This window comes from Scaptodrosophila lebanonensis, unplaced genomic scaffold, assembly GCF_003285725.1.
Source record: "Scaptodrosophila lebanonensis strain 11010-0011.00,11010-0021.00 unplaced genomic scaffold, SlebRS2 tig00001415-arrow-pilon, whole genome shotgun sequence".
Lineage (NCBI taxonomy): Eukaryota > Metazoa > Arthropoda > Insecta > Diptera > Drosophilidae > Scaptodrosophila > Scaptodrosophila lebanonensis.
Genome location: NW_022060742.1, coordinates 12,841,840 through 12,861,575, shown reverse-complemented (window position 1 = coordinate 12,861,575; position 19,736 = coordinate 12,841,840). Strand labels below are relative to the sequence as shown.

The following is a 19,736-nucleotide window of genomic DNA, read 5'->3' as shown; positions in this document are numbered from 1 at the left end:
ATTTAATAACACTTATTATTACTTTTTAAGAATTATTTAAGAACAAGCTAGAAAAATATGGACATGCTTGTATTTTAAAAAATATTAAGCAACTAATTTTGCTTAAATAAACACTATTTTTGGATATGAAAGCTATTGTTAGGTGTTTACCAAATTAATTAAAAAAAAAAACTTTGTTGATGTTTGTTTGTGAATCTGAGGCTTACTTTAAACTTTTATCATATCTTGCTTCATTGTATTTTATTTTTATTTTATTTTATTTTTTATTTACACTGAAAAGTGTAAGTAACAACAAATCCAAGTCGACTTCCAATGCTTCTCTCTGTCTGCTTAAGTTTCTTCTCCAGCAGCTTTATAATGTGTGAGTCGAAAATGTAGCCCATAGATGACAAAATTGTTTAATTGTTTATAATGAAAGATTTTTTTACGGCCCATGTCCATAGAGGATTAAAGTTTTGTTGTAAACCACAGGACATGGTGGAGAAATATTTAACAAATTAGTTTGTTAAATGAGAAGATTACTTTATAAACATTATTTTAGCAAGATTGCCAAATTTGCTGATAGACGAAGCATAACGAGTGGTAAGGTGGTTAAAATCACAAAATAACGGAAATGCTTAATACCAAAAGAATAAGAATCAGACAGAAAGTAGAACGTCTATGAGTATTATAAAATAAAATACACAAATTATAATAAGTTAACATAATATATTATTAGTTTACAACGTTTAAAACAAAGTGTAATGTAATTTGACATAACTGTCTTTAAAGTTTAAAAATTAATAAATATTAAAAACAAAACTTGTGAATGTTAAAATGTGGAAATCATATCAAAACCTCAAGCGAAAGCATTTCAGGTAAAGAAACTAGCTTCTGTACTGTAGTTGGACAATTAGTGAAAGAAAAATACACCTGTGACCCAAACAAACAAGCATAACAAAGAAGCTTTGTGGCACACGACTCAGCTAAACTCAGCTAACTCTAATGGGAAAAAATATCAACTGGTTCTGTAGCTTATCAACAATTGAAACACACAAAAAAGAGTGTGTTCAGATGGAAATGTGTATGAAGAACAAACAGAGAAATGCTGCATTTAGATTCGTGTGGCAGGGCCAGAAAAGACAGCAGTTAGTTTTCATCTAAGCAACAGATAAGACGTTTAAATGTCACACACAGATAATAAAAAAATCCATGTGAATACATTTTATTAAAAATTATGTTGCCACGCAGTTTAATTTCAGTGATGTGCGCAGCTAACGATAACAAGTATTAGCAAGAAAAATTGTTACGCATTATTTAAAAAAAAACCATAAAAAAAAATCGCACAACCTTTGGAACGCGGCGATGGAAATTAATGGAACTATATTAAAAAGCTATGATAATCACTACAATTGGTTGCAAATGTTGAGTGCTAATGGCAGAGACACAGTTTTGATTTTATTCTTTACAGTTTATATATGCTATTTGATTTATATATTGTTTTAAATCTCAATAAATAGAGTGCTGTTCTTTTGAAAATAAATTTAAAGTAGCACAATACAAATGTGTATTTCTACCTTTAATGAGCTGGAAACAACATCAACACGAAATCTTTAAATTGCGATCTTTTCAAAAACATAAGCTACGTAAAATGTAAACAATTTAAGCACGTCCGTTAAATACACACAAATTAGCATCAAAGCACAAAAAGCATGATAAAAATCACCAGGGCCTTTAACCCTCAAATTTAAGAACAATATACGAGTAGTATGTAGAATTCCATGTGAAAACTAAGCGATGATAGTAAAACATAACTCTATAATAGCGCTATAAATAAAACAAAATAATTTATTCCCTCCTTTTGGACTCTCTAAAGGCTTAAACAAATGCAATTTTCCTTACAATAAGTCTATTAATTAAATGGGGTTTAATTCTTAAACTGAAGCGAAACAAATTCTAATAAAATTAATATTTCTACATTTTTATAACATTTATTAAAAGCGTTTAGATTGCAACCATAAAGTTCAGCTCTCTTCTCTTCTTCATAAATCTATTTATATCGAAACCATTCATAACAGCTGATCAAATATTTCAGCCGCGTGCTTAATCCAGAATATGTCCGTCTGTTTATTTGAATTTTTGTGTTTCCACATTAAAAATGTTGCATCAGTGTTTTCCAAAGTATGTATGAGGGTGTGAGGTCGAAGAAAACTTTTCCCCATACCAGTCGTCCATCCACCTCTGTTGAAATTAAGAGCACATTATCTCAATGATAAGTTAAGTCCTTTAACAAATAAGAAAAATATGATTTATAAAAACAAAATTAAATTTTGCAATCAGCTGATGAAACTTTTGCTTTTTAGTCTTTGCATTTAATTTAAATAATTTTTAATTCATTTAAAATATATTATCTTTATTCGACAGAGAAATTAGCGCGTGTAAAATTAACTAAAAATTAAACTTTTAATTTAAATTAAAAACCACTATTAAGAAATAACTTAAAAACTTTTCTATAAGCTTGTAGTAATGGGAGAGTTATTATAATAAATCAAGTATTTATTTTGTTGTTTAATCAGTATTTCTTTATATCTCTATTAAAATGAAATGAAAGTTCTTAAAGATTACAACTTTTTATCAACGATATAAAGAACTGTAAGTAAACAGTCACTTGTAGTCGGATTGGCTCAAAAAAGTTATCAGCTCCGTCAATTGTAGAAGCGTTGACATATCTTTGAGGTGCAGAACAACTCTAAACATGTTCGAAAGAGCTTTTCAATTGCAATTGAAATGAAATACTAGCATAGAATTACTTAAAAATCAGTGCAATTTATAATTTCAATTCGAAGGTGGATTTCGTATACGGTTAAAGCTAAAAATATATCAAAACTTTTAGTATTGCAGAACCTGCCTTTAAAATCGCTGCTCTTATTTATTACATGCGCCCGAAATTTATTTCGAATCTTGCTAATATTTTGTTTTTGTTGAATCCTTTTCGCGTCATACCAACCTTTTAACAATTGAACGAGGCATATGTTACCCATATGCAATGACCATACAAACATCATGACATATACTGACCTCCCACAGACCTGAAGTCGAGTTGCTGCTGTTGCTTTCGTCAACTGCAACATAATTTATGACGCTTTCATTAAAAGCGACAAGCGAGACAAACGCCCACACACAATCAGAGCTTGTAACAAATGTACGACCACCCACAATACACACATATACATACACACATACATACATACATACATACATACGTACTAGTACACATCCTGGCCAGAGCCTAGACAAACAGCACGACTCGCTTTATACATATGTGTGCTTAAATTTTATTTGTGTGTGTGAGGCGGGGAGCTGTGTGTTTGTGGAGGCAGCGACCCGAAAGACAACGACAACTTCAACTCGCTTACGTGCCCAGCCGGGACCCAGACAGTTGTCAGCTAGGAACGTCGACATTTTCACCCCAAAACGGTGTCAATTTTTTAATGTCAAACGGTTAACTGGCATGCCGTTGCATACGTCTAGGCGCTGTGACGCCCAAGTCTTGGTCGGCCGCATTGCCGTCGCGCTTTGACATAATTAAAGGCCATTAATCACGTGTGCTGATTCAGTGCAACATGCAAAAGCCCAAACGCCCACCCACACACACACACACACATATACACACACACATGTATATGAAACCACACACACACAGGGCGTTTCAAGTGACCTCTCATAGCGCTTGTTGGGTTAATAGAGACACTTGAGTGCAGGGTCGGGCCGCATTTAAATTTTTCAACCAAGATATCGCACGCCAATATATCGCGGCGTATCGCTGCCACATATACCCACACGCAGACACATCCTACACATACACATATAGTCACTCGTTTATGTGTCCGAAATGGACAAATTCTTTTTCCACGCGCAACGGTCAGCTTTTTTCTTATTCCTTTTTTTTCGTTGTTTCCTTTTTTTGCAGCATTTTGGCGTCAATTAACGTTCTTTGTTGTGGCGTTACATTGGACACTTTTTGGATATATACACAGACACAAACATACACACATATGCATAGTTACAGCGTAGATTGGATATGTCGTTTGGTACGCGTTGATGTTGCGCTTCAGTGCGCTTCAGTTTGTGGTATCCCGCCCAAAAGAGAAAAGAAAAGCCAAATGGCTGAACTCTGCAATTCAGTGCCTATAGGCTGTCCGTACTGAGAAAGCAGCTGCTTGCACATATTTTCAATCCTAAGTCAAAATAAACTTACATTTTACCACTCATATTAATTACACCTAATTCTGTTTTTACTCGGTCCTTTTTAGTACGGTTTTGATTTAACACGATTTGAAAATGAAAAATTGTATATATGGTTAGACGACTTTATTCCATTTAGCACGATTTATTTTGCTTACGATCAATGTCTTTTTTTTTACACGGTTTTTTTTTACACATATATTTTAGGAACCAATCTACCGCGTAAAAGCAGAATAAGTTGTATATAAGCCTCTTCGTGAAGAAAATTATTTATGCAACAAAAAATTAACCTAAGTAATAATTAATGTTCCAAGTACGAATATCCATCAAAAAAATATTATTTGAGCAACAAAAAATTAACGTAGGTGATTCAATAATTAATGTTCTAAAGTCTATTAATACCAATGCAATAATTAGTACGTACGAATATCCATCAAAAAAATATTATTTAAGCAACAAAAATTTACCTAGGTGATTCAATAGTTAATGTTCTAAAGTCTATAGTATTAATACCAATGCAATAATTTGTACATACGAATATCCATAAAAAAAAACTATTTCATAAAATCTCTTCAACGCTTATATTTCCTGCTCTAATACTTTTAATTATAGCCCTGCTAATAAGCTTTAATATACAAAGGAAAATTTGGAGCTTTCTTTTTGAAAACACGATTGAAAACACATATCGCCAAATTTGCGGATCGAAATTGTAGGCCTTCTGAATCGAGAGGTACTTGGCTGTTGTTTTATTCTGAAATTGATTAATCAATCAGGAAAAATATGAATAAACGCAATAATAACCAAATTAACCAAAATACTTTTCAACTGATTAAGGTCTGAGTCAATATTTATTGAAAACCAAAAGCAGAAGTCGCTAAATAAAAAGTCCTAGCTGTACAAATATTTAAATACAACAACAATAAAATGCAGAATTGTCATAGAATTGTCATTACGAAAAAAAGCTGCAAGTGTCAACATTCTTAAATAACAATTAAATTAAATAAAAAAATTAACATTTAAGTATCTTTTTTTATTCATAAACATTGTCACAAGTCTTGCATTTAAGCCACATGCCTCGAAAATGTAGCGCACACCTTGAAGAAAAAAGACAGAAAAGTCTCGGCTGGGCAAACGATATGACAAAACAAATTCCCATATATTCACAACAACGTTCGAGCACACACACACACACATAAACATATAGCATACACAGATATATCGATGCGAAAGATATGGCCATCGTGGCTGTTGCGGCTCCGACGGCGCTTATATAGACTTATAGCCTCACATATTGACCGCGGCAGCATAGTCCGCGACACCTTCGCAACAACACGCTGAGCTCCATGGCCAGGCCAGGCTAGGCCAGGCAACAGCATCCTCCCCTGGCCAACACAAAAAAGTTAACCCTTCCATTGCACAATTCGTGCTGTAACCCCCACATATCTACATAGGTCGCTGGGGGATTGATTTTTAACGAGCGACCATCGTGAAGCGTTGCTGCAGCGACGAAGCATTCGATTTGATATAAAATTTTTTACCATTTAAATTTTTCGTTATTTTTTTTCCTTTTTTGTTGAACAAACTTTATAAAAAATTATGGAAAAACAATTTTTAATGGACTTAAATTGTGAAAATGGCTGCCATGTGTCTGCATTAAAGGGTTAAAAGGGCATAACAATTGCGAGAAATTCATTTAAATTGCCGCATGGGCTTTTAGTTCTGAAGTGGTCAATTAAACGAGTGGCAGCAAAGTTATTGTGTTTTAAGAATACGAGTACATTGCAACTGAATGAAAGGACTACGTAGCACTGGTGTAAGCCTTGAGCCCAAAAATGAGGGAGCGATTGGGCAGCATGCAAGTGCTCTAGAGAATCGAGCCAATTAATAATCGAAAATTATTCTTTGAACCGATCTAAATGAACTGAATCATAACCGAAGCTAAGGCTTGCCAACTTAATTATGTTTTATGAAAACATGGCTTTCTAAAATTTAGTTAAATTATCACTGCACACAATACTATTCACACTTTATCCAATTTTTAAAATTAAATGCTATTGTTTTCAGAAGTCGGTTATGTTTTCTAAGCGATGAGTGTTCGCAAATTTTATTAGCAAAGATCATCAAATAAAGGAACAATAAGCAACATCTGAAAAAATTTGGAATTAAGTATTTGAATTACATAAAAATGGAATCTGTCGACACCAAAAGTGGAAAATATGCCCGGAAAATAAGTAAGTTTTTGTATTTTCTAAAAAGAACAATATTATTTTCATGCGACATCGATGTATTAAAATTATATTAATAGTGTGCATTGAATCATAGAAGCGCATTCATTTTATATCTGACTTAGCTAGACACTGTAGCAAATCTATTTTGAGATTTGAGATCGGAAATTGTTCTAATAAGTCAAAATAAGTTAAATCTAGCATATAACATTTCCATTTAGCTAAAGGATATAAATACTCCAATAATATTGGCAATAAACTCGTAATTCTTAGTCTCGCGATGATAATTTCATAAAGCATATAATTAAAATTAAAGTGTGTAATTACAGATTTTAAAGCAATGAATAACAATAATCTAATGTTTGTCGATATGCTGAAAAAATACGTTATTTGATTTATAACTTTATAATACTTGTAAAGCTATTAGTAACTAATACGTATATTACGAGAGATGTGAAAGGATAGAATTATATAAATACAATATAAGAGACTTTAAAGGAATATCTTTTAAAAGTAAATGATATTTCATCAGAGATAAGAGTCCACTATCTACAATTATCTTGTTAAGCATGCAATAAAGACTTTTAATACCAAATACATTCTTTAAAAAATAATAAAAATTTCCAAAAAAATTATTAGTGAGTTGTGGCGAATATTTGTTACAATAATTCCTAATGAGATGAGCATTAAAATAAATTAAATAGTATACTAGTATAATTCCATTTATAAGTTTAAAGTAAAGGCAAAATTTATAAAATTTGTGCATTCCGAAATCAATTGCATTTGTGCTACGACTCCGCACAACTCAGTAAATAGATATCATAGCCCAACATTTACAAATGCTAATCACTGCCTGAAGGAGGCAGGGAGGTGAATCCAATGAAAATAACTGACTAAACAGCTATGGACATAGACAAGCACCGGAACAGCAGTCAGAGAGACGACACGACCAGCCCAAAATCAACATGACAGGCCAAACCAATCAAATCTTAAAATAATAGACAAAACACCAGACACCAGACACCGAGTCGACCGAGCCTGTGACTGGCTGAGCCAACATTTAAATTTGGCCAAAAGCTACTTTGTGGCTTTAAAGCAACAACAACAATGGCAACAACCAGGGCTAAGCAGAAAAGTAAACATGGCATAGATGTCGAGCTGGGTAGTGTTAAAACTTTGACCACATGAAAGGCAGAGCGGCGGCACAACATGAAAATTTCCCCCCCGTCTGGGCGACGCTTGTCGAGCTCGCACTGAACTTTATGCAAAATGCTCGCGGCCCATTCACACACACACACACAAACCGATACACCCAAACACACATGCTCTATATAGTACTACTATGTCGGGGTGTTAACTGCTTGGAAGAGTGGGCGCTTGTTCTATGTGTTAATTTGGTTTTCGTAATTGTAACTTGGCATGCGAGGGCCAACTGGAAAAGTGTTTTAATTGAATTATTTTCATTGTCGCCCAGCGAATAACGTTGCAGCTACTGTCGATGCTGGCTGGCTCCTGGCGTTATTAACTTTTTTGTTGCTGCAATTTATGCAAACTTTTCAACAACAACAAGAACAACAATAAAAAAAAAACACATACTACATACAGACAACAACAACAACAAACTGTTGGCTTACCCCCGCAGTAACAAAAAGTTAAATGAGTTAAACGAGCAATTTTATGAGCTTGTCGAAAGTTTTGCAAATGCCACACAATACCGGTACAAATGCACTGATGGAACTTGGCGTTATTTTCGGATTCGCTGCCAATTGCCAATTGTGTGGGTAAATAATGTGGAGGGTACGAGCTGGTGCCCTTTCATTAACCCTTGCCTGACAAAGTTGTGCCCTGCTGTTGCCCCCATGCCGTACACCTAGTTGTGCTTCTCTAATTGTTTCTTAATGCGATTTACTCAGTTCAAATTCGTGTGCAGTATCGATTGATTTGCATTTATGATTCGGTTATAGCATTCAGTTATGAGTGTACCTCGATTTGTTATACTTTTCATGAAAAAATATAAAAGAATGGCTTTTAAAATCGACTATATATTTTTATCTATATTGCTAGCGGTTAAAGCAACTATGATATATTTTAATGGGCCTATTAAATAAACCTGTGCTTAATTCTTATCACTACTACCACCCTTTTATATGAGACGCAGGTGGTTTTTCTATTGCTTTCATTCAATGCGTACACAGTTGCTTCATTTGAATATCGAGTCTAATACGCGTACTATACTCTATTTCATACAAATTTACCTACCATTATTAAACTATATTTTAAATTCACACTGTGGAGAAACAGTATCCAAGAGTACAACAAATATTTTGCCATAAAAGTCCTAGCCGCAACTTTTTAATAAATCATTTTCAATTTATATTTTTATAAATCCGTACTCTCCACTAAATCATAAAGCTTTCTTTTTACACAACGGCAGTATGTATTATATAATATAATGAACTAATATTCACATTACTAAATGTTACTGATTTACTTACATGACATAATACTATAGTTTAAAACAAATTGGATATCACATCATTTTTTAACGTCTCAATATATATAAAATATTTCAAGGCACAATAACCCTTGGTGGTTATAGTATTATATCGAATTCATTATTAAATTATTACATGAGTAATGACTCAGATTCAAATAATTAATTATTATTCAAAATTGTATGACGGAGAAGTCAAATGTGAAGACCATGTTGAATTGTTCCTAGACTTCGAATCATTATTATCAATCAACCCAAACAGTCGATGCTTTTTTCTTTTAGCCGGGTTTTTAATTATTTTGCAAAATTCTGAAAAACAAAGTTGGCGATCTTTGCACAATATTGCGACGACTGATTGATTGAAGATCGCATTTCAACCAACAAGTACTTCAAATATTCCGCTGGCTTCGTAAGACTAATACCTGTTTAACGACGTTGAAACCATTTAAAGGAATTGTAGCGCCATTCTAAAGGACATGCCTGCCGATGGCCTGAAACAGTCATTTAAATACTTCTTGATCGTGGAAAACGTTGCATTGAGTCGGAAGATGATTATTTTGAATTAAAAAAAAACTCAAGTAGACACTTATATTTCATAAATTAATTTTAATTAGTTGAGAATTCAAAATGTACGATAATTTTAATCTGTAGTAGTATACATATTTGCTAGAAACAGTGCATTTTTAAATTATGCCAATTCCTTTTAGTCAGTAAGTGCAACATTTTAAGTTTCACTTTTGTGAACTAATAAACAATTAAAGCATTATTGAAATTTTAGATAAATATCAATCACTACTTAAATAAATGCCTTTAAATGCCCTTGCTAACCCACTAATTTGAAATACTACTATATTTGAAGCTAATGGCTAATGGCACTGCGCACGCACGCCGGCACTGCGAACAAAATAAATGCATTTGAAATGCACATTAGCATATGTCAAGTGTGAATTAAACTACTCAGAGCGTACAGTGGCACTTGGTCGCCACTACCGTCCCCAGGCACGACAGGCAACCATCTACAAAGCCGGCAGTATCCAGAAGCATTGCCCACTTAGCCAAACGTATTAAAAACACACTCAAATACTCAAACGCCTGGGATGCTGCTGTCGGCTGCCCGTGGGGTGAATTGCTAATTACGTGGCTAGAATTTTCATTATGTGGCCTCGCCCACACGCCCCCTCACACACACACACACACACGCACACACACATACACCAATAGACAAACTACCACTGCCACTCGAATGCAGCGTAATGAAATCTTTGCAGCGCTTAGGGTCGCTCGGCATAGGAAAACTTTAGCAGAGCAGGAGAGACGAGAACCAACGTCGTCTACTCGTAATGTGAGCGCAAAATTTATTAGAAAATATTTACAGTGCACTTCAAAAATGGCCTGCGCCTCAGAGTGCACCATGATATTAAAGTGCAAGCAACTGCAATGGGCGGCTGAGAGTTACAGTGAAAATCAATTAAGGGTAATTGAGTATTAAATGTTATTTTCCACATGTATTTATGCATATACAGATTTATTTATAAATGTCAGATGAAGAAATCAATTAATAGAAACTGTACAATCACTTACGATCTACAAGTATTATAAGTCATTGAATCATCTGCTTGTGTAAATTCAATCAATCAAGTACTTTTTAAAATGTACTACTATATAATTATACGAATAACTTTTCGTTTGATTTAACTGTGATTAATTGAGAAACCAAATCGTTAGATCGACAAATTATTTTCAGTTGCCAGTCCACTTATGGGCGATAAATTCTACGGTTTTAGTCAATTGTTTCTCAGGTGCTAATGTTTCTTCCAGGAGCATAAAATATATATTATATATGTATAGATTATAAAAATGTCAAATAATGTTATTGCACATAGGAGAAAAAAAGAGTTGTCTTAATTGTAGTTTTTGTGTTTGGTTTCTTAATATGTCGATAGAAAATACAAGTTGTGGGAGAAAAAATACATATTAAAAAATTTATAGTTCCTATGAAGAAAACAAAGAGTTGTTTTAATTTTAATTGGTTATACACAGCATAAACCAATATTTTTTTGATGTTCCGAATATAAAATACATACATCTTTTGCACGCCTTAGAGATGATTTCAATATATAAATTAGTTTGTGAAATAGCGGAATCATTTCTTATAGGGCTTGAATAAGCCCTTAAAATGGGGAACCTGATCTGAAGATATTTCGATTTATTAGTTTATACTTACATGGCTGTTAGTAATAATTTTAAAAATTCGGATTTTTTGTACATATTATATATATTTTTTATATTTCAACAACCACTATATTTACTTCAAATATCTTTTGTTATCTATATATTGAATCATAGAAGAACAAACCTTTAGCAGTTTGTCTTCGTAAAAAGGGTTCTGTCTATTTTGAAAAAAATATTCTAGTAGATTTATAAAATTTCTTTTTATTTATTAAATCTTTGGATTACGTTTAAGTTGATCATATTCCTGGTTTCCTATTTGTAACTTACAGTGTTTTGGTGTGCAGGTGGCCTTGCAACCAAGCGGGCCACAGAATTTTTCTAGATCTATTAAAGAGTTAGGAGGTGGAGTCACAACGACTTCATTGAGTGATCCCATTATAAATGCTAGCGTATCCTTTAATATATTAAAATTAATGTTTTCCATTTCAGACAACTCAACAAGTTCTTCATATGAAATGTTCATGAGTGCTTCATATAGTTGCCGGCAAATTCCCGCAAGTGTGTTCTTGTCTACCGCTGGCAATTTAGGATCTGGATTCGTAATGGCTGGATCGCTAACTTGACCGTTGCCTTGGTTGTTGCCTGGATTTGAGCCAGGGTTGGAGCCTGGATTGGAGCCCGGATTGGAGCCTGGTTTGGAGCCTGGATTGGAGCCTGAATTGGAGCCTGGTTTGGAGGCTGGATTGTTGCTCTGATTGTTGCCTTGACTGTTGCCTGGCTTGTTGCCTTGATTGTTACCTTGATTGTTGCCTTGATTGTTGCCTGGCTTTTTGCCTTGATTGTTACCTTGATTGTTGCCTGGATTGGTGCCTGTATTGTTCACTGGATTGCTGCCTTGGGGAGTTGTTTGATTTTTTTTCGGTGGAGGGACTTTATTTGGCTTTAAAATATTCCATATCCCTGATTGTATTTTAATTTGGTTAACATTTGTGTTTGTGTTCATGCCGCTAATCTGGCTTTTATTTTTCGGCGGCATGAAAAGGTTGACATTTCCAGTCCGGACTTGATAAACTTCTAATGCGTTCACCAGGGCTTTCTTTAATTTGATAATCTTGGTTGCCGTTCCATTCTTAATCTTTGCCTCAGTAAGTTGTCCATGAAAAAACGCTTCGTGAGTAAGGCAATTCATATTTAAGAACTTGAAAATATTTTCCATAGTGTTGATTTTTTTCAAAACTTACCTAGCACATAAAATAATATCAGATACATTATTAAGGCTTTTGCAGTTTGTGTGTTGTGAACTGGGTTTTTATACCCAAAGAAATCAAATTTGTTACGGTATTTGGTAAGATTTACATAAGATTCGAGACTAACGTGCATCTAAGCCCGTATAATGTTTTTCTTGATTAAATTTTTTATTACACAATATTTAGTATGTTATGAAGTTTTGAACTGGAACAGTTCTATTGCAATTTAATATATTCGCAAATGCATTTCTAATTTTATAATTATAGTTCATTTAGAAATGAATTTTTAGTTATCCAATGCATTAAATCTTCTGCACTAAATAATTCAGTACGAAACGATAATGAAAATAAAATTCATGGAATTTTATAAAAGAACTTTATAAATTTGTTATTCTTTGATGTTTTTGCCAAACTTTTGTTATAATTGAGCAAAACGAATTGAGAAGTCCTGGTTGTACGACATAAAGCTGGCAGCTCAAAATATTAGTATTCAAACGAAAATAAATAAATTAGTATATGCAGGGCAAAAAAAAAAAAAACAAATATAAGGCAGTAAATTTGGTAATAAGCGTGTATTACTAATGCGCTCAAGAAAATATTTGAAAAAATCGAATTTGTGTTTTTTAATTTTTAATAAAGAAAAACGAAATCGATATCAGATCATATACATATTTGAGAACACTTTTGAGAATGTGAGCCGTGGAAGACTCTAAAATTGTTCCAAATATAGAAGTTTTTAATGGTTCCCAAGCAGGGTGATACGATTGTATGAACTGAAAGATCACATATTTGTTTTGATTTTACATTCATTTCAGTTTTTCTTTGAATAATTCTTCAACCACTGACCCAGAATGGATCCGCGTTCTTGAGGGAGCTAATTTATTTATATTAAAATAATAATATTTGTATATATGAGCTCTAACATTTCTAATGATTCATTGCAGCTCTGCGACTTTTCTTATAATACTTGTATAATACCTGGATAATCAAATCCTTAAAGCAAATGTGTTGTTGATGAAGTTGGCAAATGTTCTTAAAGCCTGCTCGACACAGTCCTTTTTTCTTGGAATCCTTTATTGAGTCTTTTAAGTAATTGCATTTTAAGAAGAACTCAACCATTTATTTCGGTTAGTTCAATTAAGGAGTTTTAACTGTACATTCTATTTTTCTTTTTAAAGTGCAATCCGAATTAAAGCGTAAAAGGGGAAAAGCAAAAAATGTAAATTTGCAGTTTTGTAGCAGCTTTGACAATACACTTTTAACCGCCTGACATTTTAGCCAATCGCTTTATGTGTGAGTATGTTGTGTTGGTGTTTGTGTTGGTGTTTGTGTTTGTGTTTCTGTTTGTGTGAGTTTGTTGGCGTTGGTAAACATTAGTGGTTACTTGTTGTTGTTGTTGTTGCTGTTGCTGCACGGTTTGCTGGCTTTTGCGGCTTTTAGGCAACTTATTTGTTTTGTGACACTATCGTCGTTCTTATCGCCCGTCGCATGCCCCATAACTGTTCGCCGACTCCCCCGAGAGCCGGCTTTGACACACGACCAGCCCATGGAGGTCCCCAGAGAGGCCACCTGCCCATTGGTGGCGTTGCATTTTGGTTATTGTTGTCCATTGTTTGTCACATTGCAGGTGTTTTTCGAGCCACCTCAATTGTTTGTGGTTCCTTTTTGCTTTTATTTATTTATTTGTATTCCTTTTTTGCCAGTTCAACTTGTTTCAATTTATTTTATGGTCACTTTTGGGGTTTTGCATTTTCTGCCCATTGCAAAAGTTTCTTAATGAGCCCCACACAGTTTATATGGTCGGCTTAGTTTTCGGAATTCCGCAATATACCTAAACAAATGGCACTGGCTGGTTTTTCAAATAGTAGTGATGGCAGGAATGCCATATAAGCATATTTTCCTTTTTATTGTTTCCTATTTACAACTTGATTGTTGATTGTTAGGCGCTGAACAAATGTCTATTCATATTTGAAAACTTTGTCGCTTTCAGGCATCTCTTCATAATCTGAAGCCTTATCAAACAATTTACTGGCACAACAAAATTTATTGTAGTTGAAAGGCTGTAGCGGACGAAATAATAATATTCAAGAGTTGGGCTGCCACGACCTTAACGATCTACTCGTTAATTTCAAGTATTTTTTAATGCGTACATTAAAATTGTTTACATTTTTGTTAGCTCTAATAGCTCAGACCACAATGTATTGTGAATCGAAGTATGCGTAGCTCCCCGGAGAGCAAATCAAAATCCCCCAACTAGTTCTAGCTGCATTACTGAGCTCAATATTTTGGAAAACCAATTACCTATTAGTGCAGTGCTGCCCAAATGCTTTGAGCTCCTGTTGTGTCAGTTATGGCCTCTAAGATAAAGCCGCGAAGACATCAACATTAGGCTATAATTAGACGCTTACGCAACATTTACCCTGATGCACTTTGGTCGGTGTCAGAGCACATGACTGCTCCCCTTGGACATCTGGCCCCTGGCTTGTCACTAATTGCCCCAGTTGTGGCGCCACAGAGTGCAAGTAATGATTATGACCAGGCTGAGGCTAACAAGCACAAAGCACGAGAGTCTGGGGCTGACATTGCAAGTGCCAATTAGCAAGAAAATAGATTGTAAATTTTAATGACATACAGCCAAGAAGTGGCACCCATAGTTGTGTCTATGTGTTTCCGGTCTTGTACCCAGTTTTTCCATCTCCATTTTTTTTCCTTTTTTGTTTTTGTTGGGGCATGTTTCCTGCAGGACTCACAAAAGAAACACTTTGTGAAACGCCTTGCAAGTTAAAAGGCGAGTGTTGGGCAAATGTTCACTTACTGCATCATTGAATTTAAAATACAGCAAGGCATTTGGCCAAGTGTCAATGTGGGTGTGTGTATGAGTGTGTATGTGTGTGTCCACTTCAATTAAAAAGACTTTCACCCGTAGCAAAAAGAAGTAAAAACACTTCCGTTTTACTTTACTTTTGTGCTCTTTGGTAAACGTTTTGCAATTGCTTTGAAATTGCGCAGACGTGCAGCCTGGCAACAACAAAAAAAAATTGTCTACCTCAATGACAGGAGGCAATGGCGGCAATGCCGTCAACGACGATGATGACGGTGACGATGACGATGACGATGACGACGACTACGACGGCCATTGCAGCACAACATGACTTCCGTTTCCGCACACACACACACACGAGCGCGCGCTCAAGTGAAATCAATTCAAAGCCTTGCTGTTCCTCTACTCAATTGCTTTTTGGTCATCGTCAGCTGCAACCGCACTCGTACCCTCGTCAATACCCTCACCATCACCACCACCATCATCATCATCAGCATTGTAGTTGCCTCATCATCAACGCCGTCGCGTAGTTTTGACAGACACTTCCAACATTTTTTCTCGCCAAAATAAAGGGCGCACATTTCTTAACACAAATGCTGAAATGCTTCCAATTCTTTGCCATTGCCAGTCGGTTTAACCCATTGATATTTTTCTAGGCTAATCTATTTGTATGTATGTTTCTCTTTTTTGCTTTATTTATTTTTAATATAAATAAATAAATAAGAATAGAGATCCGATTTTTTAGCCATTGTTTATCTTTAAGAAAAGCTTCCTTATATTGATTTTTATGATTATTTTTACCTTATTTTTATTAATTTTCGAAGAATTTTACAAATTCTGAGAATTTTACAAAGAACTCAGTGAAAAATATACTGAATTCAACAATTTACCCTTTTGTTGAGTAACATCGAATAGCGTACTTCTATATTTAAAATTCGATAATGACGTATAAAAGAAAGTGTGTTGCAGAGAACCTAGTAGCAGACTGATTGAGGAAAGGAGCAATAAAAAAGACATTAAGAAATATACACTTCTTGAAAAACTAACTTGAGATCAACTCTCTCTTCCCCATTAGCGGTAGTTGAAACTAATAACTAATTAAATTTAACTGTAATTCAAAGAAACATAATTATTTTAAAAATAAAAATATATCTATATATATTATAATATTAAAGAAAAAGAATGTTTGCTTGAAATTAAACCTTAAAGCAAATATAAAACCAATTAGTTATATTTTGTTCCAATCGAATTTAACGATTCAAAACAATATTTTTAAATACTAATTGGAAAGTAAACAAAACTATGAACAACAGTAAAAAGTATAGATATTAAATCATTGTTAAATAAATTCAGATATACTCTTTGGATTCCACTTATTGTACTGAAACCCAAGCGAATGAATATCATTTCCTATACGTTTAATCGAATCCTTTCAGGCATTGTTACCCAAAAAAATAAATTTTCTTTTTAAAATGAACTTTATTTTCCTCAAAAATTATTTACCTAAGTCAATTCGATATAGAAACCTCTAAGAACATTTCAAAATTATTACATTCTTTATATCAGACAGAAGGCAAAAGCCCTCCAAAAACATTAACGGACTTAATGGGTTAAGTTTCAGGGTCTTGCCTTCCAACTTGCTTTGGCTTTGTGCTGGCCAGTTTAATAGGCTTTTAGCTGAAATCCCTAAAAGACTCGCACTCGACTGGCCTTAAATTGATAAGATTTAAGATTGTGCTGTAAAATCAAAGCTCTTTATTTAATTGCCACTCGCATTACTTCAAACTTAAGGCATAAAATTTATAATTAGAGCATTACTTTTGGCTCCGTTTGTTGTCCGTTAGACATGAGAGTCGAAATGCAAATGCAAAACTGCAATGAAATGCACAGTTACAAGCAATAACGTTCAAGCCGGGCAATAACAACAAAGCTCCACTGCCACCCGCACCCACACCAAACAAGTCATTCATTCGCTCCGCCAACAAAGTCAGGCCCGGGGCGGCATGTGTGGCTACAACCACAGTACGGCATTGTTGTTATTGTTGTTGTTACAATCGTGCAGGCAACCGGCAGTCCAATAGTCTGAAGCAGCAGCCACACTGGCGATAAAATAAATTTGCATATGAATTGAGAATTAAGAACATTTTGCACATCGTGCACAGCTCCCTGTTTCCAGGCCACCACACACACTCTACTCGTACCCTCTCTCTATGGCTTTGCTATTTTCTGATTGGTTTGGTCAACGCGGAGTGAGTCGCTGGATCTGCATTGACGTTGTGGCTGCTGTTTGGCCTTTGAATTAGACGGTCACACACACAATCACACACACTACAACAACAGAGAAGTGTGAGTGGCTTTTTTCCTTCTTGTTGACATTTTTTTTCTTTTGCCTTTGTCCCCTTTTTGTTTGTAAATTTTGATGTTAGTGATAAAAAAAATATCAACTCGTTACGCTATTGAAATTGAAAATGTTGTCATAATGTTTCAATGAAAGTGGGTGGATTTGCTGAACAACATTTTGAAACTTTCTTGGCCATACAAAGTTATGGGTCAACTGATTTTGGCTTTCGAAGTTACTTTGTCATACGCATTTGAAAAACTTTGTTATGTCACAAGAGTAGATCACAGTTTCAGAATAGTGTAGTAAAAATAAAAAAAAAATGAAAGTGTTATTATGTTATAAAACGGCACCTGCAAAATACAATTTCTGTCAACCACAACGAATGGGTTGTCTTACAATGATATATTAAGATATACATTCATAACCTTTTTATTCCCATGCCGTGAAATCATCAAAATAATAATGCGCCTATTCTAGTAAATAGTACAAGTTTGCTTTAACGTACATAAAGAACCAAAGTGTTTGGTTAGATCAGGAATAAAAATATTCCCGTATATATGCCAATCTATCGAATTATCCTGAAGCTCGCATTCAATAAATTATTTTTCCACGTTTTATGCCTCTCTTCCAAACCGGAAGAGCAGAAAGTTGTTTTTCCAAGTTTTATGCCTCTCTTCCAAACCGGTTGAGCAAAAAGTTGATTCTACACACAATTTAACGAATTTTCTTTTAATATAAAATACTGCCATTCCCACAAAATAAAGTAAGTTTTATGTTAAAAATAATAAGCATTCTCGAAATGTTCCTTTTTTGGTAAAAGTATCCCATTTAAAAACTCGATTTTATTTTATTTATTAATAACTTTTTTTATGTACTTAAAGCATAAGCAATAAGTCTTCCTTCCGATTGTATTATGACAAATCAATAAATTGTTACTTTTAAAGAAATTAAGTCTCTAGCGTCTTTGGTTTGAGAGCAATGGGCGATATAAAACAGACTTAAACGGTGCCTTATTTAAGTGGCTAGCAGTGTACATATACTAAAATAAACGAAAAAATTAACATATTATATAAAAGTGTTTTTTTAACCGATATAAAACACTTATCATAAGTAGTACATGAAGCATTTTGACTTTTTAGTACACAATTAAACATTTTTCGGACAAGCTGAGAAGCGCATTTGAATTTTACTGGCTGTGGTGTCTGCTTCATCTGGGTTATAAAAGCAAGTTGTTGTCTAAAAATTTTAAAAGGACCCGAAAAAGGCTGTACGGTTCGCACTTTTCTGCATTTAGTTGATAAACCATTACTTTTATAGGTTGGTTTGAGAACGGTCTACGATGCACATATAAATACATTAGACTTGTTTAATAAGCTATGCGATATATAAGTCCAATACGTGTTTGTAAAGTTATAGAACACCACCACGTTTTAAATTTGGATAAAAAAAATGCAACTTAAAGAATAAACCTCATTTTGGAAGCTTTTGCTTAAATATAATGATTATTGGTTGAGTTGTAAGTTATAGCTCAAAATTGTGTGCAAAAAAAAATAAAATGTTAAAAAAAACCATTGTAATTTTTATAATAATACTTATAATGATTATAGTCCCTGATAAAAACTTTTCACGTGCAACGCCGCTGAACTGTACTTGTAGTACTACTCGTAATTGTTTATTATTAATTTCTCACTGCTTGAACAATTTGTTACTCTGTATATATTCACATACTAGATTAATTCAGCCATTTATTTCCTCTTTATTCAGAATACCATTACCAGATCTATATATAGTAGATCTATAATTGCTAGCTTCATAACACCTCCCCGCCTCCCTGTGATGTAATAATATATAGTACAGAGGAACAATCCAAACTTTTAAGAACACACTGAGGATACCCTACAGTACATTTTTTTATTTTAACCATAAATTAAAAGATGCCTTCAAATTTGTGTCCAGATTATTTAGCTCTGAAATAACTGTGTCAGTTGAGGTTGCACCCTAACATTTTAGTATTAAAAAAGTTTCGAACATCATCTATCAATACCTAATAAGTATTTCAAAAGAAAGCCGGAACATAACATATCATAAATTTATTAAAATTTGCTACACTATTAATCCATTACTCTATATTTGAATTTGATTTCAGTAGTCAAGGATTTTTCCATTTGTTGCATATGCTTGAGCTGCCTTTCATCTTTTAATAACTAGTTTA

The 19,736-nt window shown here is 34.0% G+C and overlaps 1 protein-coding gene across 1 annotated transcript; it reads right to left on the bottom strand.

The window, feature by feature from the left end:
* Positions 1-11,356: 11,356 nt before the first annotated feature.
* On the bottom strand, positions 11,357-12,384 carry LOC115632837 (circumsporozoite protein-like). The gene is made up of 2 exons (XM_030530093.1): positions 12,357-12,384; positions 11,357-12,282 (listed from the first exon to the last, which is right to left on the bottom strand). The coding sequence occupies exons 1-2, from the start codon at positions 12,382-12,384 to the stop codon at positions 11,384-11,386; spliced, it is 927 nt and encodes a 308-aa protein (XP_030385953.1). The 3' UTR covers positions 11,357-11,383.
* Between the last annotated feature and the right edge of the window lie 7,352 nt (positions 12,385-19,736).